The sequence below is a fragment of the Gouania willdenowi genome, chromosome 16, assembly GCF_900634775.1.
Source record: "Gouania willdenowi chromosome 16, fGouWil2.1, whole genome shotgun sequence".
NCBI classification, from domain to species: domain Eukaryota; kingdom Metazoa; phylum Chordata; class Actinopteri; order Blenniiformes; family Gobiesocidae; genus Gouania; species Gouania willdenowi.
Genome location: NC_041059.1, coordinates 12157580 through 12183861, shown reverse-complemented (window position 1 = coordinate 12183861; position 26282 = coordinate 12157580). Strand labels below are relative to the sequence as shown.

Genomic DNA, 26282 nt, shown 5'->3' with positions numbered 1-26282 from the left:
AAAACATTGTTATTTTTCAAACTGCATTTTCTTTTGGTATTTTTTCCTTTCAAAACAATATCCCATATCATTATCGTGAGCCCCCGTGTTGAATATCGTCCCATTTCTAATACATATATACTGCATATCTATAATACAATACATTAATTAATTAACACCACCTCTCTGGACCGACTGTGGGAATTCACTTTGAGTGCTTGCTCTTGGTGTTTGTGCATTTGTAGCTCTGGGTCTAAAAATAAGAGGAAGCCACTTTGTTTACTTTTACATTTGTTATATATACTGTATATATAATTTTTTATTTTAAATAGAAAACCTTTATGTTTTTGTTAATCACATTTGAGCACTCAAACATTCTTGGAAACTTGTTTATAACAAATGAGAGAGAGAGCACAGGTGTATCTATATCTCCACTGTTCCCTGTCTTTGGGATCAAAACTCATCTTTTCCTCTATACAAGCAGCAGTGATGATGAAGATGATGATGATGATGAAGCTGGACCGTGACAAAGCACCGTGTGGCTGTGACGTAAGCAGAGCAGGTCCCGCACGGTGATGACCACATAGCCAGGCTCCATCATGGCCACAGCGCAGACATGAACACAATGGAGCAGCGCGCATTCCCCGTGTAACTGCGGATCAGAGCCGGGGGGAGGAGAGAGGAGGGAGGGGGGGCAACACGGAGACGCTCTTTTATTATTAGGAGGAGGAAGAAGAGGAGGAGGAGGGAGACGGCACAGACCGTGGAGTGGAGGGGGGGACACGGGAGGACACCGACGGTGGGCTGCGTCGTTTGGATGCTGTTGTCGCTCCGGACGCGGAGACGATGCGGCCACACTGCTGGGTGCTGGTGCTGCTGGTGGGCATCATGTCGTACCTGAGCCCGGAGAGAGCGCTCGGAGCCCCGCAGAGGGAAGGTGAGCAGAGCCGGAGGAGAAGGAGGAGGAGGATGGTGTTCAAAGCTGTCAGGGATGCTGGAGGAGGAAGAGGAGGATGAGGAGGAGGAGGAGGAGAGGGGGTGTACTCCGTTATGAAAGGCCTCTGTGCACATTGGGCTGATTGTGTGATAGCATCAGCCACGTTGACTGGGACACAGCAGGTATTATTGCACAGAGGCTGGATTGATTGGGTGATGGGCTGGGACCAGATTTGCATGCGCTGATAATGAAAATAACAAGAGCCTCTGTGTGATCGATGCTGTGCATTAACAGCAGGTTCAAAACCGATGGTCAGTGACGGATATCCCAGCTATAAATAGCCTCTGCTGGTAGAGGTTAAATAGCTCCCACTGCACTGGCATCTTTGTACCCTGAATCTAAAATGGGCCTTTATACCCCCAAGAGCTGCCAGTGTGTGTGTGTGTGTGTGTGTGTGTGTGTGTGTGTGTGTGTGTGTGTGTGTGTGTGTGTGTGTGTGTGTGTGTGTGTGTGTGTGTGTGTGTGTAGTCATTGTGTTGTGGTGTATTGTTTTGATAAGAGCTGCTGGCACCGAGGCTGGTGGAAAAGGCCTCCTATTTATATGCAGTGTCTGTCTGGACATCTGCTTCAAGAAAGATGAAAGAATAATAACATTGCTCTGGAATCAGGATTTGTTGGTTCTGTGTGTTTAGGGAACGCTCGGACTTCATATTTATTCCCAGGTGTGAGGATCAACTATTATGATAATGTTATATGAGCTGCTCATTGTAATTTATTCATGTTTACCTTTATTTAGCCAGGAAATCAGTAAAACATTGGTTTGCCATTTAACAACACAGGACACTGCAGAGACTGCTGGAGAATGAGGGTAATATAGCTCTAGAGCAGTGGTTCCCAAACTGGGGTGCATGTACCCATAAGGATACTTGAAGACCTCTCAGGAGGTACATATTTACCAGTTTATTCTTAGCATAATAGATTTTTTTTTTTTAACATACACACAGACTTTTTTCTCTTCCATAATTCCATAATCTTCCATAATAATACATTTTATTTGTAATGCACTTTACATTTGATTCCAAATCTCACAGTGCTACAGGATTAAAACAATACAACACAACATATATTAAATATCAATAAGAAGTTGTGGCACAACTCTATAAAATACACCAAAAGGTGAAGTTCAAATTCTAAAATGTGCCAAACATCAGAAATAAATGAATAAAAAGGCCTAAATTCAAGGTTAATGTTGGATGACACACAGTAAAGAGTTTAGACGAGCCTGCAGACACAAATAAATAATGTATAACAGGAGCGAAGGGGTACTTGCGATAAGAAAAAAAGGAAAAGGGGTACATGATGGGAAACACTGCTCTAGAGATTTTACTGCTGTTAATGTAAAGGAAATGCCTTCTGCAGATTAATCTGATGATATGATGAAATCCCAAGATCTTAAATTTTTATTCTCCATGAGATTTCCACTGTGTGAAGACTCGCTTTGCCTTTGATAACAGGGAATGTTTCTTTGAATACTGAAACATTGGCTGATTTCCTCACACAGTTGCTCTTATAACCTTTAATCTCACATAACTCGTGTTTTCTGCGGTGTGGTGATCCTCGTTGTACAATATTTATCAAACTTATGAAATATTGAACATGCTCTAAAATTGATGCAGTGTTTACAATATCATGACCTTGTGCAGAAATGTATTTTTGGATTTCAATAACTGACACATGCAGTGAAAGTGAGCTGTTTCCTGAGAGAAGTTATCATATGCACAAGATACTTTGTGGTTAGATATACATTAAAGTAAGATGATTGTAGGGCTGGGCAATACATCGAGATTTTTCATTTGGCTATATAAAAAAGATGACAATATCGCCTATTTTTTTATAGCTTATTTTATTTTGAAATACTAATTTTATGAGCTGCTGCTTTTGCTATTTCTCAGAACAACATGAAGAGCACAGTTAGATGATCACTGAGTGTGTCCTAACCCAGACCTTCCTCTAAAAAAAGCCACACTACAGATCTCACTCACACTTGCTGTCCCTTATAGGAGAAAAAGCCAAAACTGGCAAATATTATGCAGCTGTTTGTTAACAAATGTCCATGTGTGGCATTTTTCATCAGCAAATTTTACCTGAATTGTGTTTAGTTGAATTTAAAATATTGAGATTTATATCGTATATTGCCAATTTTTGAAAAAATATTGAGTTTTGATCCATATTGCCCAGCTCTAGATGATTGATATGACTTCATAGATATGCCAACAAGTCATTTAAAAATGCAGTTTAGCACATGTTTGCAATAATGATCATTTTTAATGGACCATAAGAGGAATTATTGGACTAGCAGCCTCTGACTGCTTAAAGTGTCTTTATTCTCCTTTTTTGTCCTCTAGTCATTAATAACATGTCAGAGATGTTATGGCTCTATACGTGGTATTTAACCACGCTGCCCTACCACTTTTCTTTTCTGCAGATGGTTCACTTCACTCAATCGACCACACTGAGGTACAAATATCACATGTCCCGATCCCTCCCTTTCTCGCCTGACTATAGCAAACCTTCCTAATTTAAGTAATTCTTTCCTGGTTTTCGACCTCCTCCATGATACAACTCCTTTTTACCCAAATGACAATTTCAGCCACCCCTCCCTGCTTTTTGACTGTGTCTCCTGAGTGTAATGTCAACTCTAATACTTCCCCTTTCCCATGTGCTTTCTTTTTTTTTTTTAAACCTATACTGGAATGATTAAATCTCCCTAATGCAAACTCAAATTCCAGTCCCTATTTATTTCAACTAAGCAAGACATGTTTTGTGCTTAAGCTGAGTTGTTCTTCCTGTTTCTTTCCCCCTTAATCCCTAAAGAAGGATGTCCATTGGGGTTCTCCTCTGTGTCCCAAACCACTAAGAAAACACTCCAATGGTTTCCCTTAAAACAAACAACTCAAGTAGCAAGATTTGAGACTTTTCTGATCAAAATAAGTTCTCTTTGCCTATTTTAGCAACTCAATCTTTTCAGTGTTATAGAAACACACACAAGCACACGATTTTCCCCCCATAAATCTCTGCTCTTGTCTTTCCCCAGTTACTCAATCCAGGGTTGCTTCCCTCTCTCCTCCACCGTACGTCGTCATCATCATCTCTTGCTCGGGGCTTGTGTCTTTTGTTCTGCTGCTCCTCACCTGTCTGTGCTGTAAGAGAGGAGGAGTGGGGTTCAATGTAAGTCTTCAACATGTAAGAGATTTATTCACCTATTTCTGCTCGCTTTGTTTTGCTGCACCTTTTTTTTTTTTTTTCAAAATGCCTGTGTTTTTAATCTACGAGGTTGATTTGATAAACTGAGATGTTTGTCAGTGATGAAATGTGAATTTGAGTCAGTATTTTTAATTGAACTGGATTTACTGTTGACATCCAATTCTTCTTTTATGGTGCCTGATTTAGGAGTTTGATAATCCAGATGCGGAGGAGTGCTCTGGAGGCTCCAGCCCCATCCAGGAGGACAGTCTGTCCTCGTGTCCCTCACTACCTGAGGTCTACACCTTGCCAGTCAGAGACCGAGCCAACTGTAATGCACTGCAGGATGGATCAGGTAACACATCTCCTTAATTCTTTCAGAATAAAAGTGAAGGATTTCACCTAACCAAGCTCCTTTTTGGGTTTAATGCCGATATCAAAACATGCTAGTTCATTGAATATCTCAAACTGAGTGTAGACTAATGCATTCTGAATCTCAGTGGACTGTAAACAACGCACATCAGTCTCTGATAGCACACGTACATCTCGCCGACATCGGCAAGATGAATGAAGTTGCATCGGCGAGACGTATTATGGAGAGCGTTTGCTCATTGGGAGACATTGGCGTTTGGCCGATGTTTAGACAATGGATTAAAGATGCTCAGTGCGGCCTCTCTACAGCTTATATAAACCTTTATTTAGCTCGAATCATTCAATTAGTATAGATATCTCCATATCCATAGTTCAGTATTTACTTAAATCTGATAGGAATATGGCAATATCACAACAACAACAACAACAACAAAAAACAATATACTACCACTAAATAGCTTATTATGTGTGGACAAAATAAAGAGAGACACAGTTCATGATCATAAATGTATTTTCAGCAGCATAGCCAAAAGATCCCCAACACAAAAATAGCTTCATGGAAGTGACATTTTACAGTTCTACAATTTTATAAGTGGTGTCACCAATTTGGGGGGAAAAACACACAAAATGAGGCATTAGGAGTAGAATGCCAACGCACAATCTGAGGCCGACATTGGCGAGACGTATGCGTGCTATCTGGGGTGTTTGTCAAACTACACGAATAGAGTCCTAATTCATTAAATGGTCCACAAACTGCTACAGTCTATTCCACTTTACCGTGTAAACTAGCTACAAAAATGACAATCTCTCATTGTATATAAACGTCTGACTTGTCTATCTCACATAGAAAATGAATTAACCTTAAGTAGATCTCTATCTACGGCTCTTCTAGGGCTAAGCTTTGGGACCTTCCTTCGGCTCATGGGGTCCAATGCATTAGCATAGCTTACATATTGCCAGAAACGGCTCTAAATTTGATCTCAAATCTTTGTTTCAGTTTTGACTTGTATTGGTTGTTTGGCTGTTTACTGCAAACTGGTCAATACTGAGTTTGACTCTCAGCATAAAGTGAAGGACTGCATTCATAGTTTAAAGCATAAAACACAGGAGCATAAGCGTAAACTTGGATAATTTATCTGATTGTTGTTGATCAGGAGTTTATTAAACAAAGCATTATGTTATTAGATTTCTACAATTCAGTTAGCAATATCTAATGTTAATATAAACTGTCAAAAAGATGAATATTGTATTTGTTAGAATAAGAGGTCATAGCATTAGAAACTGTTAACTGGGGAGCAAACTGAGATCATTTTGAACCTTTTTATAGATTAAATATAAATTCACACATCTTGAACGCCCCAGTCATGAATTGAAGTGTCATCTGTCTTATTTATGATGAATGTATATCTTTTTTACTATACAGTGCACTTCACTATATACTGTATTTATAGAGCTTCCTCAGTGTTAGGAGGTAATAAATAAATAAATAAATCAATACTTCTATTATTTGATTTTTGTATATATATATTTTTATCAGACTCCAATTACAAGTGCTTCAAAAGACACACTTTGAACTACCTTCAAGAAATTGGGAATGGCTGGTTTGGAAAGGTAAGATGAACATATCTCTTTTTTTCAATTTCAAGAAATCTTTTAAAATATATGAATATATTTTTGATTAAGTAGATTCAACGTGTGGTGTCAGCCAGATTTGAATCTCTAATTGTTATTGTGTATGGATCAGGTGATCCTGGCTGAAGTGCTGTGTGACTGCAGCTCGTCTCAGGCTGTAGTGAAAGAGCTGCGTGTCAGTGCCAGCCCTCTGGAGCAGAGGAAGTTCTTGGCTGAGTCGGAGCCATACAGGTAGGATAGCAATGCTGGACTAGAGTGACCAGACGAGAATGTAATGTTCAGTGATGGTCAGCACTGTATTTACAAGTAGTGGTTATAGTGAAGGACTCTTATGATGATTATTATCCGTCTGTCTATCTATCTATTTCTTAAGCAGAAAAATGATCATTCTTTTTTACTTGTAACCGTAAGTCAAACACCTATGGCTTTATACTAGTAATATTGACAAACACATTTGTTTTTCAGAAGTCACTAACTGTTTGCCAGTTGTGCCAATAAGCCTTTTCACACTCTGGAAGTGCTCATGCGCGACCTGCGGGGTCATAGATCTAGAGGGATATTAACGTCAACAAGCTTGTTCACTCTGTTGATATTTCCAACCTAACAGCGTTTTTCATTTTAGTCCAGAGATCTTTAATGTTTTAATAGTGTTTATATTATTAATATTACACATATTTGGACTCGAGGGCTGGACCAGGGCTTTCCGCTGATGCTACTTTTGGTTTGATCAGTGCACTTTAAAAAACCGATGGGAGCAGCTCAGCAGCAGCATCGAAGCAAGGGCAGTCCTCTCACTTCCACACAGGTTACCCCTGGTGCACGGAAAAACCTGGGTCTCCAGCGGGCGGAATTTGGACTCTACCCGGGAATGATGCACATATCCGAGCACTTCGGTAAAACCGAATGGAGAAGCAGTATCAAAGCGACAGACCTCCTTGGTTCCACACTCCTTCTGCCAATGATGGGACTTGGTCTCAGAGCGAGATACCCCGACTTCCAGGGTCTCTAGCGGGCGCAGTTTGGACTGTCACCGGGAATAACGAACATATTCAGACTCGGGTGGACCATGGCTTTCCGCTGATCTGAGCACTTTTGCAAAACCGATGGGAGAAACAGTATCAAAGCAAAGCACCTCCTCTGCTTCCACACTCCTTCTCCCAAGCTTTTAACTTATGATAGATTTTTTTTCTGTATTTACCTTAATTGTTGTAGTTTTTAAAAAACTGTAAATTGTCTTTGAGTTTTTGAAAAGCGCTTATAAATAAAATGTATTATTATTATTGATAGGACAAGCGAGATTTCCGTGTGTGAAAAGCACAGTATGACTTCTCACTTAATACAAATTCACTAACCAGGACCATGATTATTTTCTTTAAGCTATTGTTTTAACTCAATTTTAAAAATTTGAAGAAAGTGCACAAGATGGTCAGACCGACAAGTGAAACAGTTTGAAAAATCTGAATTTTCAGCTTGTGTGCAGCATTAGCTTTAGCAGCTAACTCAGTCTTTCTGCCTCAGAGAACGATACCACGTTTATTCAAAAAATTCAATTCAATTTCAAGGAATCAATGGTACAACAATAAAATAATGTAAATCTCTGTCAGACTCTCTGTCAGCCAAGGCGAGTTTATCCCTCTTGACTTTTGACTTCATTCGCAAGAACTGTGTGAAAATTCTTATTATCAAGGCTAATGAGCCCTTGGTTTTTGACCCTGGTTTTATTTCTTGGCTTGGCTTTCTCAAATAAAACTTGTCTCTGACACATTCAGCACCTCTGACGTTTCAGCAAAGATTTGTTTTAGGTATTATTGGCTGTTTTAAGTTGCATATCCATAATCTAAACTGCTAGCGAACAAGCTAGAGCTAGTGTCTTATTTATTTATAAAGCGCTTTTCGCAGATAAAATCACAAAGTGCTGTGTCACATCATAATAGCATAATAAAACATGGGTGAATATACATTTTAGTAGCATCATCATAAAAGGATACAAAAATCATTTTAAATCCAGTATTTTATACTGTGTACTTGTTGTGGCTTTTGTGATGTTTGCTTTTTTTTTTTTTTTTCACTTTCTTGTGTTTTTGAGTAGCTCTCATATTTAATGAACTGTGTTTTTTTTTTTTTTTTTTTTTAATAAGCTTTGCTTGTTTTCTGTTTGTCTGCCTGGGGACTGCAGAGCAACTCTGGTGTGATTTTAGGTAAAAAAATTGTGCATTGTGTCTGTCAACACTAATATTAAACTAAACTAAGATGAAGCATTATAGGCCTACTGACATTTCAAAGTTAAATCTAAGTTAATTTGTTATATAATTTTCCTTTTGCAAGATACAACAACATTGTTACATAATATTAGCGTGTACCCACTTTTTTCTGATAGACTGTTTTTGCTTTTTTTAGCAGCTCTTGCTATTTTCTCTCTCTCAAGCACACACACACTTGCACGTACACAGTATTGATCACAACACAAACCTCGGTACAAACCAACAAGAAAATGTTATCACACCAAAGCATTTGGTGTTAACAACCAGTTTCTCTTTTCCTTCTCAGCAACAGTCTTTCCCTTTTATTTTGGGAAAACCTTTTTATCTCTGTCTTAATACAAATAACCGCCTTACATTCAATCTATGTTTGCTTTACTTCCAATACCTCAGAAGTCTTAAGCATCCCAACATCCTCCAATGCTTGGGGCAGTGCAGCGAAAGCATCCCTTTCCTCCTGGTCATGGAGTTTTGCCAGCTGGTAAGTATAAAGTACCATTAGAAAATAGACGGTATAGTTTTTATTCTGCACTAGAATTGTTCTGTTTTCCTTTGGTGCTTTTAAAAAGGAGACTCATATTCATGTAGCAATAACTGATGGGTTTGTGTTAACCCTGTCAGACGTTGTCCACCTGTTTAGCCCTTTAGTGCTTAGACTATGTTTTATAACTGTAGTGAATATTGGTAGAATGTTTCTCTCTTTGTTTCTTCTGTATATTAGAGTATCTTTACCCTTCTTCATAGCAAGTGTACATCTCTTTCTATTGACAGAGAGGTCAACAGCCAATAGACCATAAGGTACTTTTTTTTAACCTAAAACTAAAAGTAAACCATGTATTCCTCATCATGATAGATTTGATTAGGTTGGAAAATGAGAGGAAACGTTTGCTCCATGCGCTGTAAATAACTAGATGTATTGCGGTCCATAGTTTTAGATATGGGATTGTGAGTTTTTGGAATCATCAAACTGTCATCACAATCTGTTTAATGTCTATGTGTTAGATTTGTTTTCACTGACTGTCTGGCTTTGTAACTGATCAAAATCCAAGGTCAAAAAAGACAAAAGCAGATCAAGAGCAACCAACTCAACAAGAAAGGCTAAACAGCACCAGTCTCACAGGCTCCTAATTCCCTGTGTGATGACGTCTCCTTCTGGCAGACACTTTTATCCTATTTTTCATACTTACCATTATAAATCCTTGTCCTTGCTGAAACAGAAATGGCAAATACAAAGCCTGTCAGCTCATTATCACCCCCCTGCTGCTTTGGGAGCTCTGTCTTGGAAAACATCTACAAAGTATTTGCTACAGCAGTCACAAAATATCCTTGATGCATGTTGAGTTTAGCAGCAGGTTTATTCTGAGTTTCAAGAGAGAGAGAGTAAAAAAAAAAAACTGTAATATGGCCAGACAACAGCATTCATCCTCCAAATACAATATCATACTTTTAGTTTTGATTTGATGTGTAACTCAGGGTGATCTGAAGAGGTACCTGCGAGCCCAGCGCAAGTCAGATGGGATGACTCCAGACCTGCCCACAAGGGACCTTCTGACCCTTCAGAGGATGGCTTTTGAGATCACTTCAGGGCTGCTGCACCTTCATGAAAACAACTACATCCACAGGTCTGTTATGACTCTTTATTTAGTTCTCTAATCAATAAAGCAATCATCCACTAAAACTCTAGTTATATTGTTAAAATTGTTTTCTATGTTCTCCTGTAGTGATCTGGCTTTAAGAAACTGTCTCCTGACTTCAGACCTCACTGTGAGGATAGGAGACTATGGCCTATCACACAACCACTATAAGGTACAGCATGAATTAATTTCCTGTCTTTTTGTTGTAATCTGAATACTTATCCTGGTATTGTAAATTTCCGATAATTTTTTTTCTGTATCATTGTGAAGGAGGACTACTACCTCACTCCAGACAAGCTTTGGATCCCACTACGCTGGATCGCTCCGGAGCTGCTGGAGGAGTACAGAGGATCTCTCATAGTCACAGACCAATCGAAAACCAGCAATGTCTGGTACGCTTTAATCCAACGGGCAGAATCTGACTTCCTAAACTTGTTATGCTGGTGGCCTGAAGTAGCTCTGGCACTCACCACTCGGTGTCATGTCACTTCTAATTTCGATGCAATAACAGTTATTGCCAGTTGACAACCAGAGCTGATTGAGGATGACTCAGTGCAAGAGCAAAAAAAAGACTCAACTTCTCTTTATACCTGTGTTGTTTTGATGGTAAACTATTCTAAAGACTGAGTCTGAGGCAAGGAAAAAAAAAAATCAAAAATGCTCTTTGAAGAATCTGTTGAAATATTGAACCTCGTTAAAGTTTTAGTTCAAGCAAAGGCAAATTAAAGACATCGAAGCAGCAAAACCACAAATACTTCATGAAAATATACTAAAGATAGTTGTAATCCAACTTGTGCTGAATCTAAAAGTCCAAATCAGTTTGTCAGCAGTTTCAAAGTTCAAGTCAGGCCCACCAAAAGCTTTGATTAGGAAATTAGATCAAACTGTTTCTGAAGCCTTAGGCTCCTCGGCTGCAGGAACCTACAAAAACCCAAAAATGAAATGCAAGTTAGACTTATTATATCCACTTCCTTATTATCCTCTCTAATAATCAACTCATTGTTGCTGCTTATATTTTTACGTTTTGTTTAAAACCAAATCTCACCACGAACACGTTTACAATTGAGGCCATAGTATAAAATGAAAATAATTAAAACAAAGTTCAAATCCAGTCTCTAAGGTCTCTAAGCTTTATTTCTTTCTTCCAGGTCATTGGGGGTGGTGATTTGGGAGCTGTTTGAGTTTGGTTCTCAGCCCCACCGACACCTGAGTGATGAAGAAGTGCTAACTTTTGTCATAAGGGAGCGACAGATCACACTGGCTCAACCAAGACTAAAACTCTCCCATGCAGACTACTGGTTTGTATTTGTTCGTTGGTAATATTTAGTAGATAGTCTTTACACTGACGCCAAAAATAACTGAGCTTTCTTCTGCAGGTATGAGATCATGCAGTCCTGCTGGTTACCTCAGTCGCAGCGGCCCTCTGTAGCAGAGATATTTCTTCTCCTCTCATCCCTTCTGACTGCTGAGCAAGAGATGGCAAGGAGTAGTTTTGGTGAAGAAGACGAAGAAGATGAGGAGTATGAGGAAGATAGAGGACGGAGAGGCGAAAGCGAAGAATCCTTTGAAAGGCGCTGGGACTTACTTCGTCCACCTGCCTTTCAAACTGCCACAAATGAGCGGTACAGGGAGAGGGAGTACAGCAGGGACAACCGAGAAAACTCCTACCCTCTGCTGGACCCGGTGGGGAATTGTATCACACCATCTTCATCAGAGCTGGATGATATTCTGACTGTCACTGAAACTAGTAAAGGCTTGAACTTTGAGTATTTCTGGGAAAAGGCGAATGCAAGACGAGGTTACAAGCCTCTTCCACCCCCTCAACAAATCCCACCTTTGAACAATAACCACAGACAGTCACTTGACACTCCCACTGTGGTACCTGTGATAAGTGCTCGCAGTCCTTCGCTTGCCAGCGAATACTACATCCGACTAGAAGAGCACACACCCAAAGACAAGTCGCCCACTCTTCGGGGAAAGACACATTCATCTTTTCGTTCTGATTCAAATTGTCCTGGAGATGTAGAGCTTGTGGAAATTCGAAGTGGGATGTTAGGAAAAGAGCGAGTTCCTTACTGTTCAATAGAGAAGTGTGGAAAAAGCCTCCAAACTGTCAGATCGAGCGAGGTTCAAGTCCAAATGCCACATGACACAGGAGTTGCTGAATTCAAGGACACTTCAAGCAGAGTGACTGATTTCTCAGTAGTAAATTTAGGCGATGACGATGAAGTAGAAAAGAAAACGAGCAGCGAGCCAGAAAAGAAAATACCCTCAAGTTCTCAAGCACCAGTCCTCCCTCCCAAGCCTCAGTCGATGCCTATGTCCTCAGGCACCCACCTCCATTCACGACCACTCCCTGCTCCTCCATTTGGATACAGAGGCTTGCCTCACTACACTATCGGTGGAAAAATTGAGACAGATCCGCTTCACATGAACTCCTGCTCAGTATCTACTTTTGATCACCTTGGGTTCCAGAGGTCCATGCAGACTCTTCCCCCTTCTCCTTCCCTTTCTCCATCACTTCCTCCATCAAGCCACCCGATTTACCCTCAACCACCTCAAAAGTGTCCTCCCCCTCTGCCACTTCATTCCAAATCACAAAGAAGCTTCCATAGCTACAACACAGCTGATTCTTACCTGAGTTACAATAAGCCAGACTTTCAGAGATGCATTAGAGATCCACTATCCTGTGACATTTCTGATAAAGTCAGTGAAACCAGGCATGCACCAAGGCATCAGTCATCTGTCCAACATGCAAAAGAAACATCTTCTTCTCGAGTGAAGGCGTTTGACTCTCCGATTCGTAGAGAAAACCCTCTGCGCCCTATTTATCGAAATCTGCCTCGTCAGCAGCCTACAGATTCGCAGATGGACAGGCAGGCTTCGTTGAGTCCCACCTACTCAGATGAGGATGACTCCCCCTTCACGTCTCCTGAGAGGCCATGTGGTGGAACGACGGTCTATCATTCCAGCCTTTCTGAAGATGCAGACCCAGTTGCTCCTGAGAGCTTTTCTAGGGGAATGAAAAGGACTCAGTCTCGACTCGACACAATCCTGCCTGCTATTTGGAAAGAAGATGCTGAACTTCAGGCAGAACGCATTGCAGCAGCCAAAAAATCTCCAATGCATTTGTTTTTGACAGAGATATCAAGTGTGACAGAGGAAAGTGAATCCAAGTCAGATGCAGCATGGACAACAGAGAAGGAGAAGAAACGAGATAATGAGAGATTGAACCACCTTTGGGTTCCCAATACAGGGATGCGACGATCCCAGTCATTGAATGAAGAGCTTGCCTCTACAGGACAGCCATGGGGACAAAAGATACAAAGCAAAAGGACAGAGGATAAAGACACTGTTACTAATGAGTCACTGCAAGGGGATCTGTTTCTCACAGAGATCGACACTGAAAAAAACAGAGATACAGATGGTGAATCAACAAAGGATTCAGTGAAATACCTCTATCCAGGCAATTCCAGATTACAAACCTACGGCTGCACTGCTGGGCTTCCTTCTTACGCTGAAGCAGAAGAAGCCTACTCCAAAGGTATACGAAGATCCCGCTCACTCTTGTCTGAGATTACAATCGATAAACTCGAGTCTGAAAAACATTCATCTGAGCCACAAAGACCTGAAATGACAAGAGAAGAGTTCTTGAAAGAGATTCAATCAGCAGAGACATTTTTGACTGAAATCATATCAAGACAAAACACTTCCACCACTAAAAATGATCCAGATACATCTTACTCCCCTACTCTACTGTCCCCCGAATATGAGTCCATATGCATTGACCCGGACTCTGCACAGACTATCCAATTTCAAACAGATAGCTCTATTCGAGCATCTAACAAAGGAAACGATGACATACAAAAAGAAGCTATCTATGCTCAAGTCACTAAGCGAGCTAAGAGGAGTGAAATTAAAGTAACCTTGAGACCTGAAATACCAATCCTTCAAATAGGATCAGATAAACAACCTCTTACACTACAAAGCCAGGAAACCAGTAGTGATCACTGCCAGTCTGGAGATTTCTTGTTTTCAGAAGTCATGCCTAAGAATGGTTTACTACACAACCAACCACTTTTGTGTCCAAAAGAAGATGAGTGTTCAGACGCTCCTGCTTTACCTGCCAGAGGGGAGCTTACAGATCAATCATATCAGCCTCAAACTGAATCCAATAAGAGCGGAAATGAATTGGACTATGAGATAAGGTGTGAGAATAATTTGCCTACCCCAAATGAAAATGAAAAGGCTGCAATCATAGGGAATGGGGAGATAAAGAAAGATGATCTGCATGCCCACAGCCCAGAGAGAGGGAGTCAGACACAGGAAATAGATAGGATCATGTCAAATGACCCTGAGAAAATAACTGATTTGAGACACTCTGACAGTATAAATGTGTTTGACAGTAAAAGCTTTGATGACCTACAAAAAGAAGTTTCATTACAGCAAAATCAGAACTACGAGGAGAAGCCCTGCCCCAACAAACAGAATGAACCCACTCCTGCAGTGACTCCAACAACTCCAGACTGGGACCATTCTTCTGATGCGTCACTCGTTACCCCTACAGACTCAGTCCTGTCACCTATGACTTCCAGCTCAACTGACTGCCTCACACCCAGCGACTCATGGACAGCAGTTGGAGGAGGAGGAAGCAGTGGATTGCGAGCTTTGGGAAATGAGATACCGCACAGAGACTCGGCCTATTTCTCAGATAGTGACTGGGAGAGTGATGGGATTAACAGGAAGAGTGGAGATGGACTCAATGCTTCCAGGCCAAACAGCAGCAGAGGAAGTGAACGAGGACTATTATCAGGAATAGAGGAGAAAACAGAAGAGGAGGGAGAGTTTGCAGATAAAAGCCCTTTAAAAAGTAGTTTACATGTGTCGGGCAACAAAATATCATCGATAGATAGAACATTTGAAGAGAAAAATGTGGTTTATCAAAAAACACCAGACAATAATGTTTCTCTTTTAAGTAATGACAAAGATTTGTTCAACAAGCAGCTCCAAGCTTCGCAAAGAGATGATTCCGGTATTTGCTATCACAACAGTTCAGCACTACTTTGTAATGATTCCCAGGCAAAAGACTGTATAGAGTTCATCGATAAGTTATTTTCAAGTTTGGATGATGAACAGATTAAAGGCCTCTCTCAAAGTGGGACGCTTGTAATAGATAGGCACTGCAGTGATGGGATAATTTCACAAATAACTGATTGTAAACATCAGGCAATGACAGAAAGTGAGTCAAAGTTACATATTAAGAACACTGCAGAGACAAACCGTTTATTTGGATCTATTTCAGACAAACATTCAAAGGACTGTACTTGTGAACCAGGCAATAGATATAGCATAAATATGTCAGATATAGACCTCACTGCATGGAATTCTCTGACAACTGGAGATGAAAGTACGATACCCTGCACACATCTCCAAATTAACAAAACAGAGTCCAGATTATTTAGTTTGAGTGACATTCAAACGACTATACATGAGAAAAATATGATTTGCAGTGATGAAGGAAAGTCTCCTGGTGAAAAGGTTTGTGCTCTCCCAAGTCTCGGGGTTGAGAGCCCCGAAAAGTCTGAAAGCATTGAAGCTAAGACCTTAAATGACTACAATGAGCTTGGTCAAAAAAACCTCCACTCTTTAGAGGACGACGACGACAACAGGGCTCAAGTAGAGACTGAGAAACACCACACAGCGGAAGAGCTGATTGACACCACCACAAGCGGAAAAGATTCTGACAAGAACCATTTTAAAGACACTCAGGGTGAGTTGTTCCTTGAAACTAAAGAGGTAAAGGCTACTGTTGCGGAAGACAAACAGAGAACAGAAATGGACGCGATGAAGGAAGAGTTTGCTTGTCACTCAAGCGTTTTTTCATTGCCTGATGAAAATGACCAGTGGGCCTCTCCAGAAAAGAGAAACCAAGGAAATAAACTGGGACTTTGTGCTCAGGCATTAGAGGCCAAGGAGAGGCTTCTTGTTGATCGGGATTACTGGGAAATTGAAGTAAATGATGAGCTTGCTGGAAGCGAACATCATCCAGCCACATTGGAGGACTTAAAAAACATCTGCAACAATGAAGAGCAAAGACCACAAAGTAGTTGCTCTGTAGATAAACTAAGGGACCGCATAAATACCAATATTCAGCAGACCAATGAAATACAACAACAAGAAAATATCGAAAACCTTGATCAGATATACACGCATGAGAAAGTACAAAATAGTGAAATCCCAAGTATTGACATTGAGAATAATGAGAACCCAGAAGCAGACACCAGAGAGATGCAGATTTCATCACACAGAGAGACATTCAGGGACAACAGTGCTCTAGACAACCACGTGCAAGAGGAAAATCACAATTTTAATCACTGGCCCCAAATACCAGCCTGCAATCATCAAAGGGAAGAGCTACTGTCTGTGTCATCTTCAGTAGACACAGAGGGTCGTTGTAATTCAGTCAGTCAAACCTCAAATGTCTCTATTTGCATCACAGAGGCACCACTTCTTAATTTTTCAGCTGCTGAAGATTTTGAACAGAACTTTAATCCAGAGGCTGAAATAAGACCTTGGCTTGAGAGGCATTGCAACGATGAAGGAAACCTGGTTACAAACTTTGTACAGAATCCCACAGATATGACCCTCTCATCAACATCACATGACCTTAATCTACAGGAGGACATGGAGCCATCATATCCACAGGTACAGGACAGTTTTAGCTCAATGGACTTCCCAAGCCCTCCACAAAGTATAGACCTGGATGTGCAGGATGAAAAACTGGAGAGTTTCGATGACTCTTTTCCAAGTCCACCCCCATCTGTTGTAGATGGAGAGGAGTTCACTGGTCACATTAATCTAGAGGAATTTTTTCTCAGAGCTGAGACAGACGTTTGCCCAACTAGCAGCACAGAAGCCCCAGAGCCCGTTCTGCAGGATCCAGACCCTCCTACATTTCTGAGCCAAGGGCTCTCAGACAAGATGAAGCTCCCCTCTGTGTACATTACACCAAGTGATGACAGTGAATCTATGTCAATTGTAGATAGTCATGGTGATTATGCTGATCTGTTGTCTGAAACGGCACCACCTTTACCCTCAGCACCTCAAACTCCACTAAATAATCTCCCGCAGCTGCTAATTTCAGAGTGGAAAGATTTGGATGAGGAGCCTCTTGAGGACTTTGAAAAATTGGAGCAACTCTGCTGTATATCTGGGGATGAAGGAGAAACTCTGGGGGACCTTTTCTTGGGGAACTTGGAGCTCCTGGGATCTTTGAAGAAAACCTTGGATCGAAAAGGTAGCAGTGCTGAAGTGAATAACACAAGCAATTACACAGATTTTGACACTGCTGAGGAGGGCAAAATGGATTCAGAAGGTGACAGGATCTCTGAAACCTTTGATACAGCTGTTAAAGCTGTGCAAGGAGTGATTCTCGACTCCCAAGACTATCTGTCACCTCAGGAGGAAGATACGAATGATGGAAGCCATTCTGAGAGCACAAATGGAGCCAAGGAGCAGAGATCTTTATCCCAGATGACCACAAAGAATGGCCTCATGATGCAGGTAATTTATACTAATCATATATATGTTATCTAGGTAAGTTTACTTTTGCATATTGACTTTTCTCTGTTTCAGGTGTGTGAAGAGAGGCTGCAGTTCTCCCTCAGTGAAAATGTGAAAACAAATGTTCTTTGGGGTGCTGATGTGAAGGACAGTGTCACGCTCCGACCATGGGGGGAACCAGAGAGTGGCGGTGAGGAGGTCACAGTGAACGAACAGCAGGAGAGCAGGTATGGAGGCTGAACTAATGTATCTGAACTGGAAAATTCATTCGCTTTGTCATTGCCATCCTGATAATATTCATATATGTAAACCGACGCATGCTTTTTACAACTCTCCACTCTTTATTTATTGTATGTAATCACTGTGTGCAGCATTAAATTTAAAGGAGCATAGGGCAGGATTTGTGAAAAAATAAACATTTATTTTGATGCTGCGTTCACACCGAATGCGTTTTCTGCGGCACCGGACGCATCTACCTCACGAAACATTCCGTAGGTTTTGCAAGGATCAAAAAAATGTCCGCATTTGCTTCATATGAGCGTTTCAAGCGAAGCACCACCCACCAGTGACACATCCAACGAGGTGAGTATCACTGCTTGCTGAAGTGAGGAGCTGCGCTCCTTTTTCTCCTCTCATAAACATAAACCACCAGTGAAAAAAGCCGGTGTGATTAGCGGCTAATGCTATCCTAGCTCAGCGCCGACTTTCAAAGATGAAAACTACACAGAGAGAACTTTTACCTGCTACTACCACCTCCACACCAAATCCTTCCTTCCTTCGGTTATTAAGGCCATGTCATACAGCTCCAGGTGGTCACACACAGCTTCTACTCCATGGTTGAATGAGTGAACAAACCGGTGTCCATGTTGACGGCCTGACGTCATCGTCAACAAAGACTCTGATTGGCTTTTGTGACGTGAAACAGTCACAGGAGTTCAATATTTTCAACTCTTGCGAATGTGCAAATGTGCGAATGTGCGAATATGATGAAAAATCAGGAGCATGCTCACACGGCCAACGCACTTGATGCACGGATCGGACCGCATCTCTGCACAGGAAAGAGTTCGCATCTGGGGCGCATCTATCCATTGACTTTGTATGTAATCTGGTCGTACAAACATTTCGTGACGCATCCGGTGTGAACCCAGCATAAGTCTTTTAATGCTAATGGGTGATGAAGCGCTCACAACCAAAAATAATGAGCCCACACACATTTCTTCCTATTGCCTTGAACAGATTGTGTGATACATTTTGTACTGCTGTTCCGGGCAAAAAATTCCCGCACAGTTCTGCAGACGTGATGTCAAATGATGCTGATGGTGACGTCAAATGACGCTAGTGCGCGTTCTCTACAGCTTGAATACCGGAAATAAAAAAAGAATGCAAAGAAGATGGCTTGGAGACTGAAAGACGACAAGCGCAGTGGTCTAAACTACTGTTTGGTTCCGCAGATGAATACAGTGGCATGTGCATAGGTCTTGCAGTAAACAGTCACATGAACGGCGAGTAAATAAATAATCCATCATCTATTCACAGTATCTAATCAGCTGTGCTCCGGTCCGAAAGAGTTGATGTGCGCTCCCGTGGTGTCTTGGCTGATGGCTGCAGTTACCCTAACCACCGTGGTGTCTTTCTTCCCATTTCCATACTAAAGGAAGCTCCAAAATGTTTTTTTTAACATTGTTTGTCTGTACACTGTACACTAATGTCGTGTCCGGACCTATTGTTTGACAGTTGTTGTGTGCATCAAATGGCTGAGAAGAACACTATTTACATCTATGTGTCTTTTTCTCACTGTTTTAGTCAAGATGACCAAGAAGCAACTCCAGACTCTCAGGAGCCCACTGAGTCTGAAGACTCCATATATGAACCAGTTACTGTTATTGAACAACCTGAAGTCACAACGCCTCATCCCACCGCAAACCAGGAGATGAAAGGTACGCACAAAAAAACAAAAAAACAAAAAAACAAAACAACTGTCGTATGGTCATTTCTTAGCAAAAATATACATCTAATCTATTCAAATTCTAAATTTAAAGATTTTTTTTTTTGGTGTCAAAGTAGATCCTGCGTTGATTTGTTTTTTATTAAAAGTGAAACCACAAATGTTAGGGATCATAAGGATTAGGTGTTAAACTACATAATGGTAGTTAGCACTTCTGCCTCATAGTAAGAGAACCTAAATCTATTTAGTTTAATTCCAATTACATTTCTGTAACAAATTGTGATAATTTGAAAACTGTAATGTATTTCACCAAATAAAGATGCAAACTAGAGGTTTACACCTGTGTTATACTTGAGGCATATAAGAAATATATAGCAGATAAATGTATAACTTTTCTTACATTTTTCTTTTTCATTTTAGCGATTTTTAAAATTTTTTTCTTTACTTTGAATTTATCTTATTTATTCATGTATGTATTGTAATAGTAGTGTTTGCGGAAGCTCTCGTCACACATTTGGTCAATGCTGTTTTCCTCTTTTCGTAGCAAAGCTGGCTCGTCTCTCCCTCGCTCTCCCACCGCTGGCTCTCACTCTCCCCCTCACACCAACCGGTAAAGATGGAGCCATCGGACATCGGATTGGAAGAAGAAGACGACTGCTGTCGGGAAGTGACCCTGACGATGATGATGAGGAGGAGGACGAGCCGGAGGATGAAAGCTCTCGGAGGGTGATTGTTGTCACGGAAACAGATGTAGACAAGCGTGTCGGGCTCAGGAGTTCCCTGAAGTCGCCTAAAGAGCCATTGGATAGAGGGAGAGACAGAGGGAGAAATGTGTCCTTTTTTGACGACGTCACAATCTATCTCTTTGATCAGGTAATTCCATCTCAATTCACAGTTTATTCACTCAAAAGCCATTTTTAAAGAAAACTGAGCCCTGACTGTTTATTTTGCTATAACAGGAAACTCCAACCAATGAATTAGGCTCCTCTGCTCCCACAAGTCCCGCCTCCGTGACCACGAAAAGCACTAAGGTGAATTTGCGCGGTAAGTTAATTATTTGCATTACAGAGAGCAGAGGCAGGTCTGAAACGATCTATCACATCCTCAACCAGCACTAAAGACCTATAGCTCCTGTACCATGGGATTTAACACAATGCACATTTTTAACACCACGAATTACAACAGGCTCATATCATGGCACTTGGTTTCAAAAGGTCTCAAACCGCTAACCCACATAATGAAATCCACTCACAAATAGAAAATTACACACAAAAACCCAACACAAAGCTGAGTTTACATCAACAACAATTCATTCACATCTAATTTTTTGGTGCCATTATAAAATCTCCTAACAATATATAAATTATCTCTTAACTCTTTCCAAAACTCTGTCGGCTGGACTTTCATTTGTGTGTCTGTATTGTATATACTGATTGATGTCATATTAATAGTTATATTATTTATCTTCTGACCCACTTATTTATCTCCAGCTGTCAACGGGCGCTTGGTTGGGGTACACCCTGGACAGGGTACCAGTCCATCACAAAACACAGATAAACAACCACTCACACATTTCTATTCACTCCTACAGACAATTTAAAGACTTCAATTTCTCTAACATACATGTTTGTTGTGGATGGTGGGAAGAAACTGAAGTACCCAAACATGGAGAGAACTTGTAAACTCCACACAGAAAGGACCTAAGTGTCCAGGACCTTGAACTGAAGACCTTCTTGCTATGAGTCAGACGTGCTAACCACTACACCACTGGGCTGCTAATTATAATATCAATATTTGATAATACATTTATTCTTATCAATATTCATTCATTCATCATCTATACCTGCTTATCCTCTACATGTCTGGAGGCTATGGCAGGTCAAATAAAGAATAACAGTTACACTCATACTTAAATACTCTCCTTCCCTTATCAGTGTAAAGTTTCCAACTTGACTGGGGGATTAAAGTGACGTAACCACAAATATCCTCTGCCTGCTCAGGGAGAACATGCAAATCCCAGAGACTCCCACAGGCTGAAATGTGATGCAGTCATCATAGCTGGTTGTCTCTCCTGTACAATCTCATACATGCAGCATCACACTGGGAGTGCGTACACGTATAAACCTGCAGCCTGTTTCTTTTCAGGATCACACTGCAAGATGAAGAGTGTCGTAATACAACCCGACATTCTCTGACTCGTCTCCACCCCCAGATGTAAAAAGCCTTAATTTCAGCCGTCTTCTCTCTAAGCGCGCAGCCAGGATTAATCCTCTATAATTATCCCCCTCTGCATGGTGACATGTGGAGCTGAGCGGGGACTTTCTTCCAACAATGCAAAGCAAAGCAAGCCTGATTTTCCCGACCATTTTTTACTCTCCATCTCACATCTTCATCACCTCATTTTCCAAAAATTAAAGCTTTGGACTCTGATATTTCCTTCTGGGTAGCTCATATGCAAATAAAAGAAAGGGAAAAAAAAGCCACACTTATTTTTCGTTGTCTTTTCAGACGAGAGTTCAAAGCTCTTGTTGAACAAGTTTCTTTCCCTTTGAGTTATTTTTAACTAAAGCTGTCCTGCCTCTGTATGGATATTATAATAGATACAGATCATCACTTTATTTTCTGCCCTGCTTTTGGTTTGGTGTGTAGGTGTAGCAGTGTTCCCAATAAGGACTTACACAGAATTTACCTACAGAACAGCACAGAGACTATAGTACAGAGGATAAAAGCAGTGCTTTGAATAAAAATCAGCAATTAAAGATTTCTTTTAAAACCGACCTTGGATGCTGCTTTTAATGCACTCTGTGTTCTACCAAATCCATCACATTCAATAGGACACTTTTCTCTGACACAAGGTCAAGTCCTTCTATTTGTTGCTTTTTAAATCGGTCTAGACTGTTCATCCATAACATTATGACCATCTGCCTTTTGCACCGCATGTGATACAAACTGGGATGTTGAGCAGTGTTGAATATAAATGGATGGCCTTACTGGTTTGAATGCCAGATATTCACATTTATCTGGATCAGTGATCCTAAACATGGTACCATGATCAATCCCACTTTTAAGGCATGGAGGAAATTTCTAGCACGTGTCTGTACAGTTGTATGCTCAAAACAAAAAGTGAAACGAAACTTTTGACTAGAGCGTGTAATGTACAAAGTCACCAGCAGGAGGTGTTGTACAACCAGCTCAAAGAGCTGAACATAGGGAATTATTGGCTGCTTCCAAATAGTCCCTACTATCTCCTTTTCTATCCACTATTCCTTGAACCCCGGAAGTGTTTAAGTGGTGGCCATGATAAAAAGCATTCAAAATCTCTTTAAGCTAAAAAAAAAAAAGGAGGCTCAATGCTTCCTTTAAAACCTCCTTTAACCTAGGACACTGGACGCTCAAAGTCCACCACCAACACGCTACATTAATATTAGGCAATGTGGGTGAAGTACCTTGCCCAAGGACACAATGACAGATACCACTGGGGTGACTGCCACCCCACTGTGGCACCTGGAATTCTCAGTGGTCTCCCATCCAATTACTAACCAGGCCCAGACCTGCTTAGCTTCCAAGATCTAACAAAACCTGGCAATAAAAGGCTGGTATGGCCACAAAACCTTTACCAAAGGAGACGAGATAATGCTGACCCACAATTCCTTGCGGCAACAAGATTTAAAGGGACTCGCACACCCGAGGACATACGTAAACTCACAATGACCGACAAGTAACGGAGATCATGTAAGTTACCAATGCAATAATATGCCTTGAACGACTTTAAATAATCTAAAAGCCATATCTTATGCTACACAGCCATATTATCAGATTATAACTGACGTTAAAACAGATACTCTGTAGTTCTAGAAAAAGGGATCAGAGACATTTATAGCCACATTATGTTTTATTTAACATATTTAATATTTCTGAGTGAAAGGTGAAGGTGAGTGTGAGCAACCATTCTCAATGTGACGTTCTTTTACTTTCACTTTTGTTCGATCGTAGCCTGTTTTCCTTTGATTTACATTCAAACCTTGTGAGTTTTGAGATTATATCAGCGGAAAGTGTTATTAATGTGCTTTTAGTTTAGTAGTTCATTTTCGGAAATGTGTCGTTTTTTCACCATTAATCTCATTAATCGTCATTAATCTTCGCAGCTGTCTGATTATTACGTCAAGTAGTTGAAGTGCATCTGATTGTCAAAACAAACGTGATGGCCTTTTCCTAACTCCTCTCCTAACACCTTTCCTTAATCTCATGATGTCATCCATGGGGTTAAGTAAAAGTGGATAGGAAAGGAGATAGGAGGAGGGACTATTCGGACGCAGCCATTGATTATTCAAACTAGTGCAGAAGTACATTGATCCAGATTCCCTCCAAAATGTATTGAAATTTTCTGTGTATTTGTCAAATCCGTACTTTTGATGTAATGCTGCCGGCAGACAAAAAGACAGACAAACAAAAAAAAAAACGCTGATGAAAAATATTTATTAATGCTCTCCAATGGGAATCAATATTTAACTTGTGTCGGAGAGTGAAATGACAAAAGAGTAAAGAAATTGGTAAACAAAGTTCAGGATTAAAAGCAGCTAGACCTTGGGCGTTTCTATCTATAGATGTATAATGCTCTACATAGGGCCTGATGAGCTGCGAGGGCCCAACAAAGCTTAGTCCTCAGACTCCTCTGAGAAAAATAAAATTGAAATGTGTTTTTTGAAGAATAATTAAATTAAAATTCTGGGACTCCAAAGTCGTGCAATGTATGAAATGTATAAAACCCACGAGACATGCTGAGAGAGATGCAGGTGGGAAACTACATCCTTGTAGATGTGAGAGGATTTTTTTTCTACTGCCACACTGAGCTATATTTTAATAAGGTAAAATACTTGATCATATACAGCTGACTTGTTGAGAACACTCAATTCTAATTAAGTCCTTGGTAGTTGAGTTTTGCCAAACATAGACTTTTTTATTTGGGTCTCTTGATCTGTTTTGATTTGTGTTTGTTGACATTTGCTTGATTGCAGTTTTTGTGTGTCTGTTTTCCCATCAGGCCCACACGGCAAGAGCAAGGACTCGAAAAGGAAAGATGATTTAACAATCAAGCCGAGGTCACCTGTGGCGACGAGCCCAGTGAGTGCATCACGATTCACAGTCAGCCCGGCCGACGACCGTCATCTGGTGTAACGTTTCAACAGTGGAACTTTGTAGAGCCCAAGCCTCTCAGACTGGCCTGGAAATGAAACCCGGCCACTCATTCCAGATGATATTTTTTTATTGAATGGGAAACTGAAAAAGAGCGAGACTCTGCTTCTCAAATCCGGACTCATCCCAGGTTTTACCAGCGATCGAATTTTGTATGACATGGATTGTCTAGCTCCCGCCTGAAGCTGTTTACAAAGTTATATCTTAGCCGTGGGCTGTAAGAGTCTGGAAACTGCAACACATGGTTGAGGAAGGTTGTAACATAGGACAAAGACCTGACAGCTATGCAGTGGGAGTCTTACTGTGTACCAGCTTACCTTCTATTTTTCTGCCTCATCCTGTTATTCCCATCCTGGCTGTGTGGGAAAATCTACCCTCCTGAATGGGTTCATCTGTTAACGTGAACGCTTGAACTCTGCTCCTCAATAAACTTTGGTTTTCATCGCAGTCAGTTACCGATAGTTGTTCTCGTAGATGGCAGTTTGAAACTGAAATTGCTTGACTCGTGTATTTGAGAATTCTTTCGCATTTGTACAAATACTAATTATACAAGTGTATAGGATATTATTTTAGAGCTGTTTAATTTTAGATGTATTCTTAGACTGCACGGAAAATGAAATAAGCTTTCATTCATTTTCAGTTTTGATAATTCTGGAAAAGGTTTTTTTTTAATATATATAATTTCACATTTCTTGTATGATTTTGCATTTTGATGTTAAGTAAACACGTATGCTTTTAAACTATTTATTTATTTATCTATCTATCTATCTATCTATTTATTTATTAATTTATTACATTTTGCATATGTAAAAATAGCACTACTTAGTTTGGGATAGAATGCAACCACATCTTCTCTAAGATCTTCATAACAAAGAAAAATATTTTCCCAAACTCCTATTGCAAAAAAAAGTATTTTGTATAATTTTACCTGTTGAAATATGCCAATCTGTATGAAACTATTCATGAAAATGTGCAATTTATTTTATTGTCTATACATTTTTTAGCTGTCTCGTCATTTTCTTCATGTCGTTTAATGACAGTGTAGCTTAGCATGAAAATGCCAGCATTTCATGAGTAAACTTCTCAATTTGTTTGTATATCTGTTGATTTGTTTTATTTTGTATAAAAAGAAAACCTAGTTCATATGTTTAGTCTGTGTAAATGTTGTTTTCAACTTGTATTGTTTGGGGGGAAAAAGGCTTTCGATGAGTTGATGTATAAACAAAGGGAAATAAAATTTTGAAACATATATCCCTTTTTTCTTTTAACCATTTATTTACGTGAAATATTGTATTAACAAACAGGAACACAATTATGAATAGGTCATCCAGGCACAGGTCTATCTATCTTCTTCTAAATTTGTATTTTATTTTATTTTATTTTATTTTTGTATTATGTATAATATTAAGCATTGCAAAGATTGTATTTTGCTTTGAGCAGCATATTTTTTTTTTCATCTTTTATTTCTAAAAAAACCAATTTGAAATCAATACATAAAATAATTTCATTTTGTATTTTATTTTATT

General features: G+C 40.2%; 1 protein-coding gene across 3 annotated transcripts; it reads left to right on the top strand.

Moving 5' to 3' along the window:
* Positions 1-713: 713 nt before the first annotated feature.
* On the top strand, positions 714-25968 carry lmtk3 (lemur tyrosine kinase 3). Of its 3 annotated transcripts, none has more exons than XM_028469722.1 (16): positions 714-916; positions 4011-4144; positions 4367-4514; positions 6069-6142; positions 6276-6394; positions 8815-8902; positions 9895-10043; positions 10143-10227; positions 10326-10447; positions 11204-11353; positions 11432-17618; positions 17691-17845; positions 19422-19555; positions 20108-20436; positions 20523-20607; positions 24605-25968. In XM_028469722.1, the coding sequence occupies exons 1-16, from the start codon at positions 826-828 to the stop codon at positions 24736-24738; spliced, it is 8184 nt and encodes a 2727-aa protein (XP_028325523.1). In that variant the 5' UTR covers positions 714-825; the 3' UTR covers positions 24739-25968. The 3 variants fall into 3 exon arrangements, with proteins under 3 accessions (XP_028325523.1, XP_028325524.1, XP_028325522.1); XM_028469723.1 differs by having other exon boundaries at positions 4011-4159; positions 20523-20594; XM_028469721.1 differs by having other exon boundaries at positions 4011-4159.
* The last annotated feature ends 314 nt before the right edge of the window (positions 25969-26282 follow it).